This window comes from Melanostigma gelatinosum (genome assembly GCF_949748355.1).
Source record: "Melanostigma gelatinosum genome assembly, chromosome: 8".
NCBI classification, from domain to species: domain Eukaryota; kingdom Metazoa; phylum Chordata; class Actinopteri; order Perciformes; family Zoarcidae; genus Melanostigma; species Melanostigma gelatinosum.
In genome coordinates, this window is record NC_136641.1 from 23,212,138 (window position 1) to 23,237,334 (window position 25,197).

A 25,197-nucleotide genomic window follows, 5' to 3' on the forward strand; every position below is an offset into this window, starting at 1 on the left:
GTAACTTTTTGGTTAAAAATGATGACTATGTCGGATGTTAGCATCGCCCGGCTAGCTCAGTCGGTAGAGCATGAGACTCTTAATCTCAGGGTCGTGGGTTCGAGCCCCACGTTGGGCGGATAGCCTTTTCGATCTGCTCACTCGTTATCGCGACGCGATTGGATTGCTGATTCGTGTGACCATATTTTCTGTTTTATTTGAATCCATTATATTTAAGGGGGTTTCCATTATCTTGAAGCTTCGTTTTAAATCTGTGGAGGAGTGGAAAAGTGGAAACTCCTGGCAGTCTTTCAGCTGGTGAACACAAAAGACTGCATGCAAAGTTGAATATAATCTAACACTGTAATTGTTAGTAAAGTGTTATAATGTCTACTAACCACATCTACATTTATAGAAGAGTACACACCTTCCATTAGTATAAATTACAGCCATACAAATGACGAAAGAGTAGAGTCAACAACTAATAAGAGCATTATAAGAAAAACATCAAAGATTGTAATAATGGCAGGGTTATGATACAGGATTTTGATACATTGTGTTTTTCGGATCACTGTGTATTTCTCTGCTACTGAATGTCAAAAGGACAACCAAAACTGGTACTCTATCCAGTTGTGTTTAATTATTTATGATCACTGCTGCAGCACAGACATTGAAGAGGAAACCCCCCAATCAAGTTCTATACAAAGTTTAAGTTTAAGTTTTAAGTTAAGCTCCTCCAGTGTTCAAATTTAAGTATTCCTTCTCATGGAGGAGGAGATGAATGGATACATATTCATTCTAATTGTTTCTATTGTATTCACTACACTTAACATGGGCTTGATTTATTTGTGTGTACGGTTCACTGGTCCATTATATATTAAGGTTGTGAACAACAGTAATGTGTGACATAAAAAGGCAGAGCTTCCTTAAAACTCAAATTTCTTTTTCTCTTTTTTTTCCTGCAAACCGAACTGCCAACATAGGTGAGGAGCTACAGCCTCTTCTTTCTCTGGAAACAGCCAAGCGGGAGGGAGGAGTTTAAACAAAGGCCCTCTCCACAGAAAAAAAAATGGAGGCTTGTGCAGAGAAGCCATGGTGTCCTGCTCCTCACAGTCTACATGCTGCCATTGCTCCTTCTAAAGCCTTCAAATGAGACAACTACGGCCAGGTTCTACACGTGGAAGCTTCAAACACTGTCACACTGGGTTGGTATGTCAAAAATACTCTTATTAATCATGTTGTTCTGTGGTTTTAGGCCTAGCTCTCTGCTTATTTTTTCTTCCCCTGTCTCTGACACTCACCGTCCTGCCCCTGCCTGCACTGAACAAAGATAATTACTCAGGAAACATTTCAGCCAATCAGACGCGGCCTTGTATCCTGCCTGTGAGGAGAGCGACCAGTCAGGATCCGGCTAACATCACTGGGGCCTGATCGCCTTGCCTGAAGAGCGGAGCCTTCCCCGGCTGAGGGCTGAGAGTGTCCTCCATGTTTTATAAGTGTTGACATAACAGTGTGTCAGGCAGCCATGCATCCACAGAGGTAAGCTCTGTCTTTTTTTGTTTTTGTTATCTCAACTCTCTTGATAACAACATGGCTTCCTTCTTGTCGTTGTGGTGACTGTTGCTTTCTCACGATGAATGTGCACACCTTAAAAAAATCTGTTTAGTGTGCAGCAGCAGCAGCAGCAGGAGGAGGAGGAGGAGCTGGGGTGGATTGGAGGCCTCGCCAGGCCTCACCGCTCCACAGTGCTGAGGAGGAGGGTGGGGGGTAGGGTAACGACTCTCACCCTTGCTCTCTCTCTGTGTCTCAGGGTCACATGGGTGCCCCAGACAACCAGGCTACCATACAGGAGGCAGAGTGGACCATGGCAAATCCTTTTCCTTTTTATTTTGAGAATGCAAAGGAGAGTTAGATTTAAAAATGGCACCCACACCTCCTTTCTGTTGTGTGGCAGTCCTGTGTTGTAGCCTGGCAGAGAAAGAATGGGGGGGATGGGCAACGTAGGAGGAGGGCGGGTATTATGTACCCTTTAGTAAGTGGATTGGCTCTGTGGTGTTTTCTTGTGTGTCATGCCAGGCCGGGGTAATAGACGTGGGGGGGCAGTAGACGGCTGTGTGAGTGCAGGGCATAACTGAATACTGGCTTTGCAGTCCAAATATGTGCACGTAAAATAAATAGTTTAGAAAACTGTGCGACTTTTGTACACATTAAAGAAAAGCGTACTGGAGGACGGCCGGAGTGTCTCCGCTCCACATTGAGGAGAGGGAGAGCAAACATGAAACAACCCTTTTTGTCGAAGGGCGAGTTGAGTGTTTAGAAATAAGACCTTGGGACCTTACTTCTATTTACAGCTGTAGGCCTTGAGTTTTGCAACCCCGGGGCTTTGCCCTTCTCTGCAGACCTATTGTGAAACTGCTTCCTCCACACTCCAGTCGTCAGACAGTGGCCATTTTGTGTTTAGAGAGCTCTCCTTACAGATCAGACTGCAGGGACAGAGGAAGAGCATGAGACAGGTTTTTACATGTGTGTGTATATGTTTATGTGTTGTTTGCAGATATGGTAATATTTTCTCTTATGGTGCTGTGGGCTTTTCAGCTTTACGCACATAACAGACATTATCATGTAAAATACAGATACAAAAAAAAAGCAGTTCTTTCATGATATTTTATAAGAGATCTACACAAAGACGAGGTGTATAAGGGGACTCTCTACTGTGTGTTGCCTTTTATATCTCTATATTTTTAGAGCACTTACTGCACAATGTACAACTGTACATTGTGTTACATAATGTATCACCGTTTTAGCAGTCTCAACTGCGTGGGCAAAACAAAGAGTGCTTTCTTTCTCTTGTGGCCTGACACGAGGCGTGTTTCATCTGCACGACAGCCAGAGAATAGCAACGTTACGATCCGTGTTTGTTGGACTAATTCCCTCACAACCAGAGGTTAACTTTCACTGCGACGCGTTGACTCCACGGTGCTGGATTGAGCACATATAATTCATATAATTGCCACACTGACAGTAAGAAATGTCAGCGATGTGTGATGTCGTTGGGGGACGAATAGTGCAGAGCCACAGAGTTATGCATCACACCCACAAATATAATCTCCCAAAGGGCCTTTTTCTTTTTTTTCAAATCCCCTCTGGTTTCGACTGTCGTAATGAAGAAGGGCAAGCAAAAAGTAAAGGAATATGAAAGCGTCTAATGCAGGGGGAAATCTCTGCATTGCAGCAAAAATGCTTTTTAAGAGGAAGAGGGGAGCCTGCACACTGTGCTCCGTGTAGCATAGCACAGCTGACCAATAATGTTCCACCCTGTTGGCCCTGCAGCCAATTGCAGCTGCAGTTGAGGTTGAAGATTGACAATCAGAGGCAGAGCAGCAGGGAGAGCAAGGGCCTTCTGGAAAATTCCACAGCCATCTTTGATTCGCCCTTTACAGCCTGATGTAAAAACCCAGGTCAAATCTTTCTTTCATACAGCATATTCTGTGCATACTTGTAGTGTAGTTTAATGTGGATCCGTTGTTTAAACCTTGTAAAGGAGTCGCGCTGAAACAGGCGTCTTTAACGAGTTAAAATGTAAACTAGGACCTTCTGCTTTTAATTGTGTTTTTGTTGATGTCAGAAGTATCCATTTCTTCATTTGTCTGCATGCGATCGTTGGTCTTGTTCAAGCTGAATGTCTTTTGTTATTTTATAAAAGCTAATAATCTCTCTGGGGTTTTGTGCAGCACAGTGAGTAGGATGTTTTGTCGTCGACGCTATTAATCCCAAGAGTTTCCAGTGGCAGTTCCAGAGCAGAGAGTACGATAATGATGTTTGCGTTGAATGGCTTTCCTCGACTGCCACATAGAGAGGCCATCCGTCTGTTTGATGTGAATGAACTGCACATTCTTTAAAGAGCAGAGAATAGCTTTGATAGGATCTCAGTGTGGCTTCACATTGATGCTCTCTCCTTCTTCAAAATGAAATCTAATTATTCTATGACAGCAGTATTCAGGGAAGGAGGCAAGCCAAGACCGAAGACATGAAAAAAAGAAAAGAAAGAGATGACTGCTTCTCATTTTGCTGGATTTTCTCGTGTCTCCGTCACTTGTGTTCCTCCTCTATCTCTGTGAAGGTTTGTCTTAACATAGCCGGGGCTTTTTGTTGTGTGTCAAATGTTGGACTGTAATCTCCACACATCTCTCTCTGGTCCTCCTGCATGGATGTGCCAGTGCTTGAGTCTGAGCCTCGGAGTGGGGGATGGGGGAGAGGGGGGAGGGGGAGCAAGCTGTGGCCTCCATTTTCTGTGACGAGAGAACCCTGCTCGTCTCTCACTGGAGTGGAATCTAAAGGCATTGAGTCAGTGTTTCCTTTTTGTCCATCAGGTACTACTTGCAGAGGGGAATACTGTCAGTGTTTTCTTGATCCCGCGTCTCTCTGGAATACATCCCAGAACCTGCTGAGGATTTATCTGCCTAACTCTCCTTGTGTGATGGATCATAGCTCCTGATATGAGAATGTTCTCTGGATCAGCAGACTTTTTCACTATTGGTCATCATGCTGGTAGTTGCAGCAATGTCTTGCCATTTAAGAGTGTGTGTGTGTGTGTGTGTGTGTGTGTGTGTGTGTGTGCGCATTATTCAGGGTTGTGGCACGTTGTTCAGGAGCTCTGCCTGGTGACGGTGAATGTTCTCTCTTTTCAGGGCTGTGGTACACGTAGCAGAGCGGCTTGGCTATCGTAGTCTTATTTTCATGTGGGCCTCGTTTGTTCACTCAGTCCGGAACAGGAAGGCCCCGGGAGGGGTTGGTGTGTGTGTGTGTGTGTGGGTGTGTGTGTGTGTGGGTGGGTGGGACTGTTGGCAGCCTGAAACATGATACCCATGTGCCATGTTTTTAAAGAAACTCTGCGGCCATGTTTGCCATTTTTTTCAGAAAATACAGGTTATGATGCATTTGTTCTTTTAAGCTTGGGTTTGATTTCCAGTCCGAGAGAAGAAGGCATGTCTTTGGAACAGCCCTGAAGTGTTGGCTTGGTCACAGTATCTGGTATTTTGTCTGGTGGAATGAATCTAATCGTTGTTAAACCAGAATTGTGTCGCAAAACATGAGGTTGACTTGTTATTTAAATGAGTATAGGTTTAACAGCTGATCACATCTAATCTCTTTTGAGTTGGGGTTCGTCAGAGCTGACTCATTAATCCCTGTTTTAACCTCTATTCTCTATCAGAGAACTGACATTTGATCAACTTTGTGTGGAATGTCTCTTTAAGGGTGGAGGAGGGGACGTGAGGAGCATTCCTTTACTTTCAGAAGAGAGGGAGAAAAAAAAGACGCTTATCCCACAACTGTGGTTGACCTTTGAGTGGTAGCCTGTAAAGCCATCATCCTAGCTGGAAACCAGAGCTTTGAACTGGTCAAGTGTGTGACCTATCAGGGGTCCTTGGGAGGGTTTTCTACTCGGGGCTCGTGAATAAAGGCTACATCCTTGGAACAAGGCCCTCTGTTGAGCTGACAAAGAAGGAGCCAAATACTCAAAAGACTTTCATTTATCGCCAGACTCCCTTTATTCTCATCCTTTAAAAAAAAAAAAATGATGAGATGAGAGCAGGACGGGTGACCAGGGGAATCACTTCTTGCCTTGCTAGATGTGCATGTTGGAGATGTTAATCGCTTTTGGATCAGTTCATTATTTATGGATTTGTTTTTCTATGATATTCATTTTGTTGACATCAGCTTCGTAAATGCAGCAGTCGAAAATGGCTGATTTAAAAAACACAGCATTGTTGTGTAACTCCACCATTATGTATGTGGACATTTCCTAAATGGTAAACATGTGGTGCCAAATAAACAGAATTGCTGATGGTGATATAAACATGACATGGCCAGGAAAGCTTTGAATATACATGCGGTGAAGATACGGGACAGAACATTTACATAGACCTGCTTCAGCTTGTGGGATGTGGATCTCTTGCTGTTGGTCTCTATGGATGCCGTCCAACTCCTTCGTGTCACTGTGTTGCTACTCAAGGGGCTGGAGAGGGAGAGCAGAACCGCACACGAGACAATATGTATGTAGTGTAGACCAGCCCCTCATGACCCCCCCCCCCCCCCCCCCTCCTCACTACAGGTCTATGCACCATCTATTACAAACTAAGATCAGGACCTCATCACACGACAATCTATAGCTGCAATTCCTCCCGAAGCGCGGAGTTGCAGGGTAATAAAACGGCCCTACGTGTTGTTGTGAATATCAACTTGTGCTTTAGCGGAGAGCAGCGTTGCCATGGCGATAGTTGCCATTCTCCCTCTCGGAACATAAAGAACATATTCGGACTCATTTGTCACTGATAACGTGGAGAGGGTTTCTGAACTTTGTGTCAGGGATGTGCCGAAAACGGTGGCAATGGAAAGGCTGCAGAGTCCCTATTGACGGATCCTCTGGGACCCGGGTGCCTTAGGTGGTGTTCCACCTGTTTACTGTTATGCTGATGTGGTTTCAGAGCACCCTTTCTGATTCTGTGTGTTGTTGCCTCTCTTCTTTCTGGGTGGCTCTCGTTCGGCGCTCTGCAGTCTGGCTGAGGAGGAGATAAAGACAGAGTCTGATGTGGTAGAGGGGATGGATGCGTCCGTACGATCCAAAGGTAAGTCTCTGAGGCCGGGCACCTCGCATTAAGAGTTAAACTTCTCCGAGACCGTAGCGGTTATTTGCCGTATGTTACGAGAGCGGCGTGATGCATTCTGTTGGTCTCTTAGGACTGCAGAGATAATCCACTATGCCTGGCTGCCTGCCTGTTTAGAATTTGTGTCAAGTATCAAACTAACAGTCTTGTTAGTTCAGAGGGAGCCCTCCAGCTCTTTGTTACTATAAAGCTAATGTGTAGAAGTGGCATCTTCAATAATTGCCTTAAAATCAGTGTGATTGCTGTCAGTACTTGATGAGCTGAGCACGGCATCCGACGATTGAATGTCTCAGCTGGAACAGACTTGAATTTGCACTTCCTTGGTTTCTCTAAGTCGTGTTAAGGTTTATGTTTGTTTCCTTCCTCTTGACATATTCTCGAAATAGCTAAACTACTGCCACGGCGCCTGTGTTTTAATCCTCTTAAGCGCGTGCGACGTGTTGCGTGCAGTAAACAATGCAAGCCTGTCTCCCATCGTGTGATGACCTGATTGTCTTTGTGCCTCCAGTCCCTGATCCACCGGGGTCAGCGGAACGAACCGTGGCCCCGCAGAAGAGAAAGGTGTCCAGTCCCACCCATTCCTCCAACGGGCACTCTCCCTCGGACACCTCGCCCAGCCCTGTGAAGAGAAAGAAGAAGCCCGGGGCCATCAACTGTCACAGCAAAGACCAGGTAAGTGCTCCAGTGTGCTCTCAAAGGCTGTGGTGTACGGCCTGTCCTTTCACTCCAGGAAGTGGAGTTAGCCAAAGAGATGGAACCAAGAATAATCCTAAACTAAGAGAACTTGAGCTGGCAATAAGCGCAATTACCATTACATTACATCGTCCGTTTCAGTCTTAGGCTAAAACGACTTAGACTGCTTTTTTCCAAGATACTTATAAGCACATTTAAGCACGTACAATCTGTAATTATTTGTGGAGAAACTCAGTTTTACAGATCTGTCGATTTAATTCAACTCATCGATGAGTCTACAAGATTGTACGAGTGTTAGTCGACTCAGAATTGATTTGGTCCAGGACGGCTTTAGGCCAGGTTATGCTCAACAAGAAGACGTTTGTACGACTCGTTGTCCGCCCTCGTGGGAAGTCGAATGTGTTTACAGCCGGTCTGAACGGCCGTACTCGACAACGGTAGAATGAAAAGCCTGCCGTCATAGTGAGGAGGAAGACGTATACGGGAAGAACCGTTCATTCTCAGACGGTCTCTCCTGGAAGTCATTCATATTGTTTTTACACACGAGGAGTGCCACAAAAACAGTTGTGTAAAGAATGAGAAAGCAGCGCTCGAAAGAGGACTTCAAACCACGGCTCCTTTCTCTTCTCCACATAACTGGCCGATCGGGGCCTGACGTGTGAATGTCTCATTCAGAAAGTTACAGGAATTGTTGAAATGCGGGACTTATTTCCTTGTCAGAAACTCACCACATTGCCTGCGAGAGCACACCGATTTAGATTTTGAGTGACGTATACTGTCTGCTTAAAGATGGACGAACGTGTATGGATGGTCCCTGCTGTGACGGTGGAGATGGATGGGACTGATTGGTGTGTTGAGCAGTGCATTCTCAGCTCACACTGACTTTATTACCGGTGTTCTTGTCATTTATGTCCTGTTGTATGGCAAAATATAAGTCTTCTGCACATTGATGGTATATGACTCCACTAAAAAATTTTCAATTTGCTTGCCAAATGAACGTGTTCCTGAGTGATTCCTTTTTACCCGTTAGTCATCTGTTGAACTTGCATGATTCTACCTTTTTGTCGTGTAATATTTTGACCGGTGTTGTAGATTCTTTGATTGGCAAACAAGCTGCAATTGAATCTTTACCGCTTCTCGTATTGACTTAATACCTAACACTCATTTGGTGTAAGCTTTAAGACTCAAGCTTAAGATATGTTGGACTGTGAAGCATCCTCTTGAGCTGTGAAAGCAGATGCATCAGCTTCTATTCATCCCGTGAATCATCAGCAGAGTACCAGCTGGGCTCTGAACAGAGAACCATATCATGCATTGTGTTAACGCTCAGTTGAAATGTGAGCTTTCGATCCTCAAGCTCACGCTCTAAAACCTGTTGGGTTACTCTTGTTTGACTCACAGTGGAAACAGTCACATGACCATCACTTCCCTCTATGCGGCTTACCCTGCTTGCCTCACCGTATTGCTGTCTTGCTTCTGTTGCACTGCACCTTTTTTTGTGTTCCTGCGTGTTTTTTGAAACCTGCCCCCTTGTTTTTCTTGCCTGCATTTCAGTCCGAGCTAAGACACGGCCCCTTTTACTATATGAAGCAGCCAGCCCTCACCACAGACCCTGTTGATGTTGTACCGCAGGACGGCAGGAATGACTTCTACTGCTGGCTGTGCCACCGCGAAGGCCAGGTGCTCTGCTGTGAGCTCTGCCCCAGGGTGTACCACGCCAAGTGCCTCAAACTACCAGCCGAGCCCGAGGGCGACTGGTTCTGTCCAGAGTGTGAGGTATCTCGCAGAAGACGTGTATGTGTGTGTGGCTAATACGCAAATGACTGTGGCAAGGCACAATCTTGCTTGCTCGGTTGACAAATGGGGTGTCGGACTATGTGTCGTGTGCAGCTTCAGCCAGAGAGAAGGAGCTCGTCGGTGAAATCTCCTGCTTTTGTCTGCGGTTGATCCTAAAACCTGCAGACCTCTGGGCCTTTCCATGGCACATGGTGCGACACCCCAGCAAGCTAACTGCTCACACTGCAAGTTTGAGAGATGTTTCCAGAATTTACTCTGCACTTCTATTCATTGGCAGAATTTTAGATATATGTATTAGCTAAATCCAAAGAAAGCAGGTAATATAAACTGAACAAAAGTTAAGATGTGCGTTCATATTAGTTTCAATGGGCCTCATTCACCAATACGTTTATTTTTCTTTTATTTGTTCTTGAGAAACGTTTATGGCAGATTCAGGACATGCTCTCAAACCACAGAATTGTTGTTTCCTTATAATGAGGAATCCGCTGTCCTCTTGAATTCAAGGTGTGTGCCTGTTGATCCTAATCAGCAAAGGTAAACGCCTGCTAATCTGCATAAAAGGTCACGAGAATGAAGCGCCTTTTGAAACACCCAAACAAAAGTCTAAACGGGGTGGAGCGCAAGACTTTAAAAATACCTTCTGAAGTGGAGGTACTTCTGCAGGAAGTGAATGCCAAGCAAGTTTAAACAATATACAATATTTAGTAGTGGATGTGAAATAACCAACACAAAAAGTGTGGTTCAGAGTTTATTTGTTTTAAAAGTCTATAATGCTTTGTAAAATACAGCAGAAACCTCTTTTTGTGGTCACATTTGTCTGGGTCAAATGAAATGACCATAAGTACATATTTAAAAAAATATATATGTTTCTTTATTTCTCTGGCAGATTATCACCTAATTGATATTTGTATATTTATTATATGAATATAGTAGTCATGTATAATTGAAGCTAAAATGATCACTGTTACTTGATTACTGTGAGCAAATTAAATATTAATATTCATGAAAACTACGTAAGTGGGTTTAAAGAAGATATTGCTCGTCAAGAGCAGTTTGTGAATGAGGTCCAATGTCCTTTTGATGTATGGTAACTTCACTGTGGGTTAATTAATGTAATTAATTATTAAACGTTTTTTTTATTATTGTTGCAGAAAATAACAGTTGCTGAATGCATCGAAACCCAGAGCAAGGCAATGACTATGCTGACAATAGACCAACTCTCCTACTTGCTCAAATTTGCACTTCAAAAGATTAAACAGCCTGGGGTGAGTCTTTAAAGATCCGTTGAATGCTTGTTTTAAAAGTGCCTTATTCTCTATGTCTAAAAGTGTTTTATGTAAAGCAAATGTGTGATATTGAGCTATGTAGATAAGATTGATGTGACATTACTTTGGTATGCAAACACAAAAGTCCAGGAAATATATCCAGGACATGAGACTTGTTTGGCGAAAGTATTTATTTGTTTTTTCTTTTCCACATTTGTCTAAACCGAGCAGACTGAGCCTTTTCAGAAACCCGTGTCTCTGGAACAGCACCCGGATTATGCAGAGTACATTTTCCACGTGATGGACCTGTCGACTTTAGAAAAGGTAATGTTTATGGTTCTTTGATTTTAACATAAAAATGGTAAAAGAAATATACAAAAAATGTAGACAAAGTGTTGATTGAGCAGGAAGGGACAGCAAATGTGTGTGAAGCCTTATTGGGAATGTGTGTGTGTGTGTGTGTGTGTATATACTGTATGTGGACTTGATTATCCACCAGATTCCAACGTTTTCTTTGGCTCACCAAAACAAAAAAGCAGCACGAGAACATTTAACACATTAAACATGTAACAGAACAAAGTCCCAAGATGCCGAGTCGAGTTCACAAAAAAGTACAGATACTACAATACATAAAGCAAACTGTGGATCAACATTTGTGGCCCAGCTTTTACAATATTGTCAGTGAAGTATCTTGTCTTTGATTTTATTATTTTCACTTTTTAATAGAATATCAAAAAGAAAATGTTTGGCTGCACTGAAGCCTTTCTTGCTGACATGAAATGGATCTTACACAACTGCATCATCTACAATGGAGGTAAGCCAGTTTGACCGATATCAGCGATCCCTCTCCTCTGCTCATTAAACATATTGAGATTGTGACTTTATTCCAGGTAATCACAAATTAACAGCAACTGCAAAAGTCATCGTCAAGATTTGTGAACATGAGGTAAAGAAGCTTCACCTAATAATACCAACTAGTCTGTAGATGAGTCTGATTTAAAGATTAATTGCATCTTTGTCATATATTATGCATTTCTAGATGAATGAGATTGAGGTGTGTCCAGAGTGCTACCTGTCTTCATGCCAAAAAAGGGACAACTGGTTTTGTGAGCCATGTGTAGGTCCTTACGCGATCTTAAATACTGTATTCAAACATTTCAGTTTTGATTGTAGATCTGTGAGGAGTTTGATTATTTGTGCTTCGTCCCTTATAGAGTCCACCCCACCCTCTGGTCTGGGCTAAACTAAAGGGCTTTCCCTTCTGGCCAGCAAAAGCACTTCGGGAAAAGGACGGGCAGGTAGACGCACGCTTCTTTGGGCAACATGACAGGTGAGAGAAGCTTTTGAGCATTGTAGTGGCTCTATAGCTCTGTGGTTAGCTTGTTGGACCAGAACTAAGTCACAAGTAATTCTCCTGGTCATTGTAACTTGATGAATGTTTTGTTGCGCTTATATGTAGGGCCTGGGTCCCCATCAACAACTGCTACCTCATGTCCAAAGAGATTCCTTTCTCTGTGAAGAAGACAAAGAGCATTTTCAACAGTGCCATGCAAGAGATGGAGGTCTATGTGGAAAATATTCGCAAGAAATTTGGGGTATTCAACTATGCACCATTCCGCACTCCCTTCACACCCAACAACCAGCTACAGATGCTGCTGGACCCGTCCAACCCCAGTGCTGGGACCGTGAAAACAGAGAAACCGGATAAACTACGCTTCAACTTCGATATAACCGCGTCTCCTAAGATGGTCCTCGGCAAGAGTTCCACGCCCAGTGGCATGGGTCGGAGGGTGTCAATGACGGACATGCCTCGGTCTCCCATGAGCACGAACTCCTCGGTTCACACTGGGTCCGATGGGGAGCAGGACATGGAAAAGCCCGGCAGGAATCCCGCCTTCCACTACAGCACTGGAGAGGAATCAATGGACTGTACTGGTAAATAAACATCGATATGTTTACAGTAGCAATTTATGAAATGATGGCGTTAAAAGGGGTTGCTGGTAGAGTTGAACCTACAGAGAATTTACGGCGGCTTTCCAGAGCTTTGTAGCAAGTTTCAGGTCTTTGTTTAGCTGTCCGGCGTGGTTGGGACAAAACCTGAGCTAAAAGTAAAGTGAATGTTGGACTTTCATTCATGAATTATATTGTTGCTTCATAACTGCTGCATGTGTAAAGACTTTGCAAACAAGTTTCACATATTAACTGATATCAACTTAAAAGGGGATGATGTGTCAGTGTTCACAATTTGTTAAAAACTATGTTACATTTGTAATTACAGCGTCTCCAGTCTCGGGGAAGATGGGTCCGGCAGGCAACGCGGCAGGCAGCCCGAAGCCCTTTAACCCTGGACTGGTCCCCAAGCAGGAGAGGACCGCAGGCACAGGCGGCATCCTCAATCTCAACCTGGGTCAGTTCCAACAGCACAAATATGATGTTAGACGTTAACAATTATCATTGCCATGTTGGCTTATACTTAGTTTGTACTGAAATCGAACATTTACCTGTTCCTCTCAGATCGGGTGAAGGCTGAGATGGATCTGAAGGAGCTGAGTGAGGCCGTGCAACAACAACAGCAGCAGCAACAACAAGGAGCGTCCGCTTCCCTTCCCACCCCAAAGAGACTCATCAGGAGCCTGGACAAGACCATTGAGAGCTGCAAGGCGCAGCTCGGTACATATCCACCTTTGTGCTGTTTTCTCAGAAAAGAATAATATTCCAGTGGTTTTTTTTGGTGGTTTTTTTGAAGTGCATTTGCAGGGAAAATATTTAAATTTGATACAGTAAGTTATGAGTGACTCATTTTTACATGTTTAATGTTGTGATAAATTAGGAAGAATTTACCCAAAATGCTGACGCGTTGTGACAGCCCCCGGGGTGGACAGGGGGTTTCACGACAACACTGACCAATAAACACAACCAGTCGGCAGATAAACGGTTCAAGTGAGGCTTTTACTGAAGGTAGAGAGGGGAAAGAGGTAGGATAGACACTCAAGAACACAAGGTCCGCTTTCCAGAGGGAGGGTCGGGGTCCAATTCCACGGGTCGGTGCACAACGGGTATTCCTCAGACGGTCCAGGGCGCGGGCAGGAGCAGGGTAGTCGTACAGGCAGGGGTCGTGAGCCGGGCGGGTAGTCAGACGTTCCAGGGTGATCCAGGGGTAAGGCAGTCTTCTCCAAGGGTGTCTCTGATTAGCTACTTCTTCTGCTTCCTCTTCTACTCCTACTCTCTCCCGGTTTCCTGTTGCCTGGGCCCTTTTGTAGTCCCCTCCTCCTCCTCTGATAGGGTGTGGTCGCTCCCTCGTCTCTCCTCCTCAGGTGTTGCTTGTTGGGCTGATGGTGGTTTGGCGCTCTTTTCCCTTCCCTGACATGGGGGCTCCGCCTCCATGTCAGGCAATATCGTCCCTCTATCACGACCCCTCTGGGGTTGCCCCTCCGGCTGCCACATACCCCCCCCCTTAAATCCGACCTGGGGGGAGGACTGCTCCAGGAACCTAGGGCGTCCCGTCTTGACAGGGCGTCCGCGTTTCCATGAGCGGCCCCGGATCTGTGGACAACAGAGAAAGCATACGGCTGAAGGGATAAAAACCAGCGGGTGACCCTGGCGTTATTGTCTTTCGTTCTGGACATCCATACCAGGGGGGCGTGGTCCGTGACCAGGGTAAAGTGCCGTCCCAGCAGATAGTACTTCAATTCCCCCAGAGCCCATTTGATGGCCAAACATTCCTTCTCGACCGTGGCGTATCTTGTTTCTCTAGGTAATAGTTTTCTGCTTACGTATGTGATTGGGTGCTCCTCTCCATCCCTCAGCTGGGACAGGACGGCACCCACCCCGGTCTCGGAGGCATCCGTCTGTACCACCAACGGTTGGGTAAAGTCCGGGGTCACCAGCACTGGTTCGGAACACAGTGCTTCCTTCAGCTTCTCGAAGGCGTCCTCGGTCTCTGCCGTCCAGACGATCCGATCTGGCAGCCGGTTTTTGGTTAGGTCCGTCAGGGGCGCTGCAAGGGCAGAGAACTGGGGAACAAAACGTCGGTAGTAGCTAGCTAGCCCAATAAATGCTCGTACCTGTTTCTTTGTGCGGGGGCGGGGCCACTCCCGGATCGCCTCGACTTTCCCCACCTGGGGCTTGACGCAGCCGCGGCCGATGGTGTACCCCAGGTAGTCAGCTTCCCGGAGGCCGAGGCGACATTTCTTGGGGTTGGCTGTCAGCCCCGCCCCTCGCAGAGCTTTCAGGACTGCTTCCAGTCTTTGGAGGTGAGCCCCCCATTCCTCCCCGTGTACGACGATGTCGTCCAGATAGGCTGCCGCGTATTCTCGATGGGGCCGAAGTACCTGGTCCATCAGTCTCTGGTACGTGGGGGGGGCTCCGTGGAGACCGAACGGCAGCCTCTTATAGTGGTACAGGCCCATGGGAGTAGTGAAGGCCGTTTTTTCCCTGTCTTCGGGGGCCACTGCCACTTGCCAGTAGCCTTTAGTCAAGTCGAGGGTGGTTATGTATCTGGCCCTCCCGATGCGCTCTATCATTTCGTCCACCCTGGGCATCGGGTAGGCATCAAATTTTGAGATGGCGTTGAGCTGTCTAAAATCATTGCAGAATCTGACTGAGCCATCTGGTTTCGGAACCAACACTATAGGGCTGCACCACTCGCTAGTCGAGGGTTCGATGATGTCTGCCTCCAGCATACTCTGTACCTCTCTCTCTATCGCCCCCCGGCGGGCTTCGGGGATGCGGTACGGCCTTAGTTTTACCTTCTTCCCGGGCTCGGTGATTATCCGGTGTTGCACCAGTGTGGTGTATCCGGGGTCCGGGGAGAACACGTCTCGGAACCGATCCACCATTTCCCGGACGTCCTGCTTCTGCCGGGGGGTCAACTCTTCTCCCACGGGTACCTCGACTGGCTCCGTTTTTCCTGGGGTTGTAGAGAGAGAGAAACAGAGCATGGCATCCCTACTCACCCATTTCTTGAGAAGGTTAACATGATAGATCTTCGTCGGGTGCCTTCGACCTGGTTGCCTGACTCGGTAGTTTACCGGCCCCAATCTTTCCATAATTTCATACGGTCCCCTCCATCGGGCTAAAAACTTACATTCCGCCGTGGGCACCAGGACCAACACCCGATCCCCTGGGTTAAACACTCGGGGTTGTGTTCCCCGGTTGTACACGCGGGCTTGGGCCGCCTGTGCCTCGGCCATGTGTTCTCGGACTATGGGCCAGAGTGATGCCATCCTCACCCTCATCTCCTCGACGTGGTCCACCATGGTGCGGTAGGGGGAGGGTTGGTGTTCCCAGGCTTCCTTGGCCAGGTCGAGTAGTCCCCGGGGTCGTCGACCGTACAGGAGCTCGAAGGGCGAGAATCCTGTAGACGCCTGGGGCACCTCTCTAATGGAGAACATAAGGAATGGCAGCAGTTGGTCCCAATTCTTACCGTCCTGGTCCATGGTCTTTTTCAGCATTTTTTTCAGTGTCTGGTTGAATCTCTCTACTAGGCCGTCCGTTTGGGGGTGATACACCGACGTCCTCAGTTGTGTCACCTTCAGCATGCCACACAGGTCCTTCATGATCCTAGACATGAACGGGGTCCCTTGGTCGGTGAGAATCTCCTCCGGTATTCCGACCCTGGAAAACAACATCACAAGCTCCCTGGCTATGCCCTTGGTGGCCATGGAGCGTAGGGGGATGGCTTCGGGATACCGGGTGGCGTAATCAACAATAACCAGGATGTACCTGTGTCCCCTGTTGGTCTTGGGTAGGGGCCCCACTAGGTCCATCCCGATCCTGCTGAAGGGGACGGTGATGATCGGCAGGGGCACCAGCGGGTTTCTGTGATGGGGTTGTGGGGCCACTTGTTGACATTCGGGGCAGCTCCGGCAGTAATCTTCGACGGCCTTTTTTATTCCGGGCCAGTGGAACCTGGCCCTCACCCTTTCCAGGGTTTTCTCCACTCCTAGATGGGCACCTAGGAGATGGGAGTGGGCTAACTGTAGGACAGCGGGTATAAAAGGACGTGGCACCAGTAACAACCTGAGGGGGGCCCCGTCCCTCATTACTACCTGGTATAGGAGCCCGTTATATATGGCGAAATGTGTGGGAGGGAGGTCTCTTACCCCGTCCAGTGGTCGTCCGTCTACGGCGGCCACCTGCCGAAGGGCGTTGGCTAGGTTGGGGTCCTCCAACTGGGCCGTCCCAAACCTCCCTGTGAGGGGCCCGGGTAAGATGGGCTCCTCCGGGTCCTGGGGAACCAGCCCGGCCAGCTCCTCTTCGTCGAGGGAGGGGGTATCTGCTTCCTCGGGGATGGGCGGCGCCTCTCCTTCGGGCTCACTGGGGCTGGAGGGTCCGTCGTTCTCGATGGCTGTGGCATAGACGTCATCGGGGTTGGGATGGGTGGCCTCCACCAACGCCCGGGCCACGGCACTGGCGACTCCTTCCGATAGGGGAGAGGTGGAGATCTCCTCCCCCAGCCCACAGATGGCTTTCTTTTTGTACTTTCGGGGAGGGGTCGTACCTTGTTTCACCACCAGGCTGCGCCAAAGCTCCTGGAACACGGGCAGGTCTCGGCCGACGAGCACCTCTACGGGGAGTCCTTCCACGACTCCTGCAGTGCCGATGTATCTACCCCTCGTCGTGTAGATCTCTAGGGCGGTGGTGGGGTATTCGCGGGTCTCCCCATGGATGCACGTGACCGCTCGGGTGCCTGTTAGGAGCGGGTACTGAGCATACGTGGGTCTCACCAATGTAATGGCGCTCCCGGAGTCCACCATCGCTGAGGCGTCGCGGCCGTTGACTTTGACAGGGGTGAGGGGCATGTGGTCCTCGTGAGTGGCCCAGCATCCTGTAATCAAGCCGCATGGGCGACTCCCCTCACTGGCCGTGGGCATGGGCGCGTCCTGGCGGTGAGGGCATTCCCAGGCGATGTGCCCGATCTCGCCGCAGTGGTAGCACCTCCTCTCTTCCTGTCCAAACGCCGGCCGACGTCGGGGAAAGCCTGGGGGGAAGGAGGGAGACACATATTTATTTTCCTCCGTTTTAATTTTTTCTTTGCGGGTGTGCCCCTCTAATGTCTGGTTTCTTCCCCCACGCACTAAAGCTTGTGCGGCTTGGTAACCCTCCATTATTTCCACCAGGTCCTCGATGTTTCGGGGGTTTCTCTGGCCTGCCAATTTTTTTGCCTCATACGGGAGTGATCTGATGTATTTGTCCATGACCACGCGATCGGTGGGCGACACCTCGGTTGGCTCTGCGTGTAGCCAGGCCGTCGTAATCCTTTTGATCTCATGCATCTGGGCTCGCGGAGAAAGTGAGGCGTCATATGACCAGTCATGAAATCGTTGGGCCTTTAAGAACAGCGTGACCCCGCATCGCTGTAACGCTTCCGCTTTCAAAACCCGGAAGTCAACTTTTCCAGCGCGCTCTAAGTCCTGATACGTTACTTGCGTTTCATTGATCAAAAAGGGGGCTATTAACTCTGCCCAGTGATCTTCTGGCCATTTCTCGCGGAGTGCCGTTGTCTGGAATATTTGGAAAAAAACTTCAACATCGTCCGCTGCCGTTTGTTTGAGCAGGAAGCGCGCTGGATTGGCTTTCTCCACGGTATGTTGCTCCTGTTGGTTTTGTAACATGCCCTTGATTTCGCTTTGCATGGCCTCCGCGCGTTCTGTTTGCAATTCCATATATTTCTCCATTTGGCTTTGCTGTTGGTATTGTTGTTGCTGCTGGGATTGGAGGATTTGCATTTGTATTTGCATGGCTTGTTCGTGGCGCTTTTGGGTTTCTTGGTTGCTAGCGATTAGCCCCGCTAGCAGCTCTTGAAATGGCACCGGGGTGGCCATGCTTACTGGGTCGGTTGGTCTATCGGTCAGCGTTGCCAGAACCGGGTTGTGCCCACGTTCTCCACCAAGTTGTGACAGCCCCCGGGGTGGACAGGGGGTTTCACGACAACACTGACCAATAAACACAACCAGTCGGCAGATAAACGGTTCAAGTGAGGCTTTTACTGAAGGTAGAGAGGGGAAAGAGGTAGGATAGACACTCAAGAACACAAGGTCCGCTTTCCAGAGGGAGGGTCGGGGTCCAATTCCACGGGTCGGTGCACAACGGGTATTCCTCAGACGGTCCAGGGCGCGGGCAGGAGCAGGGTAGTCGTACAGGCAGGGGTCGTGAGCCGGGCGGGTAGTCAGACGTTCCAGGGTGATCCAGGGGTAAGGCAGTCTTCTCCAAGGGTGTCTCTGATTAGCTACTTCTTCTGCTTCCTCTTCTACTCCTACTCTCTCCCGGTTTCCTGTTGCCTGGGCCCTTTTGTAGTCCCCTCCTCCTCCTCTGATAGGGTGTGGTCGCTCCCTCGTCTCTCCTCCTCAGGTGTTGCTTGTTGGGCTGATGGTGGTTTGGCGCTCTTTTCCCTTCCCTGACATGGGGGCTCCGCCTCCATGTCAGGCAATATCGTCCCTCTATCACGACCCCTCTGGGGTTGCCCCTCCGGCTGCCACAGCGTGTAATATCAGAGAAAATGTGGCTGCTACTGACTCAGGGTTGGTGTTTGGAAACAGTCAGGCTATTCGCAAAAGCAAATATTTGACAGAAAGTGTTTTAACTCTTTTAAAACTCAATAATGTGTGTTTCTCCATTCAGGGATAGACGAGATCTCTGAAGATGTGTACAAAGGTGTGGATCACAGCGACTCTGACGACTCTGAGAAATCTGACTCGAGTGACAGCGAGTATCTCAGCGACGAGGAACACAAGCCAAAGAACTCCGTCCAGGACGACCATGACAAAGCAGAGAGAAAAAGGCCCAAAGCAAACACAGATGGAGAGAATAATGAGGGAGTTACAGGGAAAGTGGATAAAGCCACCCCTGAACTTCTGCATAAAGACAAACACGGTGCCAATGGCCCTGATAGGGGCCTCCAGGACAAGCCCAGGACGCCCCAGTCGCAGCCCCTCGCTGACAAACCCAAAGCCCAAGAGGAGGGCAGAGCAGCTGCTGCCACATCAGCGACTGACCAAGACTCCGATTCTGAAAGAGAGCTGGTGATCGACCTGGGAGACGAACATGGAGGCCGTGACTCAAAGAGGGCGAGAAGAGAGCCGGGAGCTTCTGCGGCTAAAACTCTCAAAGAGCCGAATGTTGCCAAGCTGGAAGGTGAGGCCTTTGACATACTGTATCCATTTTCTCCCGTGGTTCTCATTCGGACTCGTGTCTCAGTTAGGACGACTGGGAGGAAATAATCCCCTTGAAATGTTGGAACACAAAATAGTGACATAGTGACAATAGTGACAAGTACTTTCCAGTTTTCTTATTTATACATTCCATGGATCAGTGACTTATACAGTATACACACGTTATCACCCTTTCCTTAAGAGAATACCATTACTCTTTGTGGATACAAAAAGTATTCATAGAAATATCAATTGCCATAAAACTTACAAAAGGGAACATTACAACTATCTTTTGAGAATCGATCACATACCAGTTTTCATCTTAACCATCAAAAACTCCGACAATTCTGTAGTCTTTCAACCAAATTGTTGAAAAGAAACCTTGAGACACACCTACCTTCTGTCTCTACAAATGTATGGATAACCATTTCAATGTCTGCAGTTGACCATAACACGCATGTAGCATTGCTCTCCTAGAATTGTTGGAAACACAATGGACAGTTCAAAATGGATGCAGCAGAACCACAGATATAGTTATTTTAAATTCCACATTTTCTTCTTCCTTGTCAAAATGTACGTTACCCACAATGCAATTCAAGCAGCAACAGTTTGGTCAGAGATTCAGGTGTGTAATGCTAGAAGTGGCTGATGTTTCCTCAAGCCACTACTCTTAAACAAATACGAGTGTCATCACTTAAGACAGTTCATCAGATTTTGTGAAGCTTCTTTTGGTGCCACAAAAGGCTTTATCCATTTTTTTTTTTTACACATGCAGCTTTATCTTCCAATACCTGTTGAGGGAAATTGAATAAAAGGGAAACTCCTCCAGTTTTACACATCAATCGTTCTCAAAAAATCCTGTTCCTTGACTTCAGGACAAATGTCCTCCAGTAGACAAAAATGTCTTCACGTTAACTTCCACATTTAACCCTCTTGGGCTTGAAGTGCCCAGTTTAGAAATCCAGAAAGCCGGACACTTATGGAGAAATATTATTATTTTTCTGTTCAGGTAAACTGACTTCATCTGCTGCAGCAGCTGCTCCGTCACGGGAATCCGCCCCTAACCTGAAGGACACTTTGCAACCCGCCATCACAGCAGCCCTCAACCTTGTTTCCACCAGCCTTGTGCCCAGTGCCACCACAGCTACCAGCGGATCCCCCGGTGCACCCTCTCCTGCCTCCACCTCGGCCTCCACAACATCCCCCGTACCTGCAGCTTTAAAGAAACAGCGCCCTCTACTGCCCAAAGAGGCGGCTCAGGCCGTGCAGCAGGCAGTGGTTTGGAATCCAACCAAATTCCAGACGTCCTCTCAGAAGTGGCACATGCAGAAGGTGCAGAGGCAGCAGCAGCATGGAGAGCAGTCACCAGTGCAGACGCCGGCCCAGAGTCCGGGGCAGGCAAGCAGCCCACAGCAGGTTCCGTCCCAACAGCAGAACTCCTCAAGTACCCGCTATCAGACCAGACAAGCTGCCAAGGGTATATGCACCAGCATAATCAATCGTCTTAACATTGAACTTAAAATGAAAAGATAAAATGTGTTGTTAAAAAATCCTCCTTCATCCCCTGCAGTGCAAAAAGACGTGCCTCAGAGTACTTCCTCATCAACAGCTGCCCAGGTCACATCTGGCAGCTCCTCGTCGGGAGACGTGCAGATCCCCACAGGCTCAGCAGAGGTGGCTGCGGATATAACCAAGTACACAAACAAAGTAATTTGGCTAATTTTACCTCCCTATAAATTGAATAACTGCTCTCTTCACTTCATTTTTCAGGATTAAAAGTGGTTAAAACTGTCTGCTAATATCACATGTTTTTGCTAAAAATCTGCAGATTATGGACACAATAAAAGGGACAGTGACTGAAATCTACAATGATCTCTCCAAAAGCACTTCAGGAAACACAATTGCAGAGGTAAATTCTGGCGTACAGACTGATGCTTATTTAACATGTCACAATAATACTTGGCAAGTTTTAATCTCTGGGTAATTTTGCCACAGATTCGACGACTCAGGATAGAGATTGAGAAGCTCCAGTGGCTGCATCAACAAGAGTTGTCAGAGATGAAGCACAATCTTGGTAAGTTGACGTTCTGCTGAACCGGTAGTAATATGACTACGCATGGCAGGTTGTTTGTAGTTGTTTTCATTTTGTCTCACTTAAATGCAGAACTGACGATGGCAGAGATGAGGCAGAGCCTGGAGCAGGAAAGAGAGCGCTTGGTGGCGGAGGTGAAAAAGCAGACTGAGGTGGAAAAGCAGCAGGCAGTGGACGAGACTAAAAAGAAACAGTGGTGCGCTAACTGCAGGAAGGAGGCCATCTTCTATTGCTGCTGGAATACCAGTTACTGTGATTACCCCTGTCAGCAAGCCCACTGGCCTGAACACATGAAGTCCTGCACACAGTCAGGTAATATAACCACACTCACAAAACACTAGTGTGTTCAATATATAAATGTGGACAAAATCTGTTGTTGATTTATGTTGAGTGCTGTGATGCACATAGTTGTCACACAATGGTTATTAAAGATAATTGGCAAATACCAAAAGTCATTGTTTTATTACATGAAATTAACATAATTTAAAAATCGAATAAAACAGTCATAAAAATACTCGTCAAACTAAAATATAAACTCAAGTATTGTATTTATTATTTAGAGCTGATTGATGTGAACGCGTCCCCAGTTAATCGTTTCCTGTTGCAGATGAAGCACCCAATATTTGTTCCTCAAGTACTGTGATCTGAACTGAAATGTTATTTGACATGAAAGATGCATGGTAATAAAGTTACTGTGTACTGTATTGCACTGTAGAGGAATATACAGCATGTTTTCTCTGCCATCAGGATGACTAATTCTCCTGATGTTAACCAGATTTATGTCAAAAATTCAAACGTTTTTGTACTTTAATGCCTGGCTTTTTCTTGTGTATTAAAAAACTAATAATAATTCTAATTTCCTTGTTACTTTTGTGAAATAGTAGAGCAAAGCTGTCTTTGGTAACTTATATCGGAATACACTTTTATGAAACTGATGAAGATAAGCTGTGAGAAAGTCAGGTTCCTCTGCCTCTTTTTGCTGCATTTGCAAGATTCCGCCGCACCTGAAGGAAAAACAACGCAGCTGTCAATCACTGCTCGTAAAGCCAGTGAATTCCAGTCAAACTGTCGGCCTGCAGCGCTGATCAAATATGAATCAAGACTCTTGTTACTGCATTGCCCATATATCGCCTCAAATGATTTCAGAAACATGTATTTAGTGAACTGTTTAGCTGTAAAGTGAGTTTGCTCTGGTCGGTGGGCGGTGCTTGGTTTTGGCTAGACTGTTTTTTCAAAATGGCGGCAGGATCACAAACGTTCACATACACATAGTGACAGTTTAAGAAAATATGCTAAAACTTTAGTTTTTGTGATTACTAACTGCATCCACTTTTTCTTGAGTCTGATGTGAAACTAATTTTATTCAGATGAGTTATCTTTCGTTGTTTTTTGTTTTGAAACCGACACTGTACTGCATTTCATTTTTTTTAATATGGGAAATGGAAATTCCAAGGCAGCTCCTTCTCCATGCTTTCTATATTTACACTGCAGCATCTTGCAATAAATGTATAATGGACATGACACCATCAGAGACACACATTCCTCCTATAAATTCAACCCCACTGTCACCTATAGCCCCCGGCTCCTCTCAACCTAAGCATGCATTACTTCAAAAGCTCATATAATGTATCTAACCAACTGGAAAAAGGTGTCATTTTTCAATAATACATACAGATAGCTTACCTCATCGTTTTATAGACCGAGCCTTGCCGGCTCTCTCTACCTGCGGGGGGTAAGAGGCATATTCTGCAGATACACGGTGTCGATGTTCTCAGTTTATATTTTTGTTTTCCCTTCCAGCCACAGCTCCGCAGCAGGACCCAGAGGCAGAGTCCAACTCGGACCCTTCAGTGAAATCATCAAGCCACTCTCCTCCCAAGCAGACCCTGCCCTCTGGAGCAGGACCCTTATCAGACAAAAGCAACTCTCCCACATTCGTTGACAAGAGCAAGGACGGCGCTGGCGTTACTGTGACCTAACTGCTACACTACAGATACACTCATTTTGCCAGGCCGCTGTGGGGCTTGTCTCATCAAGACATACGGTGTCAAACTTGGTGCTTGAAGGCCTGCAGCGCTGTGACAAATCACTTTGATTTTATTTTTTTTTCCATTCCCATGTGCATCTGCTTGGTGGACTTTTTTTGTTGTTGCTGTTGTCATCGCTCATTCGCAGTTTCCACAAGTCTGTTCAGGTGGATTCACAATGTGAAAGTAGTCTGTCTTGAGAAATAAAATGTGAGGTTGTATGTTTTCATATTGTAGTTTTGTTATAGCTCTGTTACCACTTCGTTTCAAGTTTGAACAAGATTGTATCGACTCACAGAATATTTACACTTTCCAATGCTGCTCTTAAGTACTGAATTGCTGTATCATTTCGTGGATTTATCTCAATATTATGAGACAAAAACAGCCACCAACAGTTGATATTCATGCATCATGGTGCCATCAGAGGTATGTTGAGTTATGCAAGTTTAATCTTTGTTTTAAACCATGTTCACTTCAACTGGGATATTTTGAGTAATGCAAGTTTAATGTTTTCAACTATGTCAGCGGGGGCATTTTTGGCTCATACCAACTTTGTATTGTAGTTAAACATTGTATAGACATACATAAAAAATATCTGTGATTTATAAAAAAAAAATAACTGAAAAATGTAAACTGTACAAACTTTTTGTAAGAAAATACCTGAACAATATTTATAGTGTTATATGTTTTTATAGTATGTTTAATGAAATCACATTTCTATGTGTCTTAAAAAAAAAAAAAGTTATTTGAAAATAAATTACTTCATATGAATGTCAGCTCTAAGCGAAGCCTCTGTTTAACTTGTTATCCAAAGCTGGTGTAAATCCTGATCAGACTGTCTGTAAGAGTTGGGTAGGAATAAATAGAAACTGCATTTTGGCTGGACATTATTTCCTGTGCGCATGTCTGTTTTGAGCTTGTGTTCGTGTTTACATATTGTACATACAATAAATGGACTCGTGAAGAAAAAATAAAAATGCTCTGATCAACCTAACGCAGTGCACCATGATTAATTTAGAGTTTCTCGTTCCATGCAAATGAGCACAGAGCAATCGACCGCCCGCTGAACCGGAAGCCGCCTGTGACTAGTAAATCTCGCGCGATTACGAGAACGGCAAAGCAATGCAGAGAAAATGGAAGACTGTGCTAGTTTACTAGCTGAGCGAATCCATTATATAACTGTAAACTAAGATTCAAGGTATGATTCCAGTGTTTCTTACAGTGTTGCTGTACAAGCCTGCAACATGCACTTATTGTTTCGGAACAATTAGCTTCGGAGTACGTAGCATTTATTAGCAGCTAGTTTAGCAGCTAGTGGCTAACGTTAGCTTAAATTAGGTGCAGAGAGCAGCGTTGGTCGTCGCCAGAAAAGATACATATATTTAGTAAATAACGCGTTTGGAAACAAGCGAAAAATATGAAATTATACAATTTTGGATTAAAGTAAACGTTAATTAGACACAACGCTGGAAACAGTATATTGTGTTCCTTCGTTAAGTGTTGTTGAAATGCACTCATTTGCAGAGC

The 25,197-nt window shown here is 46.3% G+C and overlaps 1 protein-coding gene across 5 annotated transcripts; it reads left to right on the forward strand.

The window, feature by feature from the left end:
* Positions 1-1,060: 1,060 nt before the first annotated feature.
* LOC306781060 (MYND-type zinc finger-containing chromatin reader ZMYND8-like) lies at positions 1,061-24,544 on the forward strand. 5 transcript variants are annotated; one of them, XM_079273712.1, is made up of 21 exons: positions 1,061-1,188; positions 1,334-1,518; positions 6,535-6,605; positions 7,153-7,316; positions 8,892-9,113; positions 10,286-10,399; positions 10,631-10,723; positions 11,126-11,213; positions 11,290-11,345; positions 11,439-11,516; positions 11,614-11,729; positions 11,859-12,334; positions 12,678-12,806; positions 12,914-13,069; positions 19,022-19,534; positions 20,561-21,028; positions 21,122-21,258; positions 21,380-21,460; positions 21,547-21,625; positions 21,716-21,955; positions 23,444-24,544. In XM_079273712.1, exons 2-21 carry the CDS (start codon positions 1,505-1,507, stop codon positions 23,620-23,622), a joined length of 3,474 nt encoding a protein of 1,157 aa, XP_079129838.1. In that variant the 5' UTR covers positions 1,061-1,188; positions 1,334-1,504; the 3' UTR covers positions 23,623-24,544. The 5 variants fall into 5 exon arrangements, 4 of the variants coding, with proteins under 4 accessions (XP_079129838.1, XP_079129839.1, XP_079129840.1 ...); XM_079273713.1 differs by having other exon boundaries at positions 1,111-1,188; positions 1,310-1,518; XM_079273714.1 differs by lacking the exons at positions 1,061-1,188; positions 1,334-1,518 and adding an exon at positions 4,292-4,349.
* Positions 24,545-25,197: the final 653 nt, after the last annotated feature.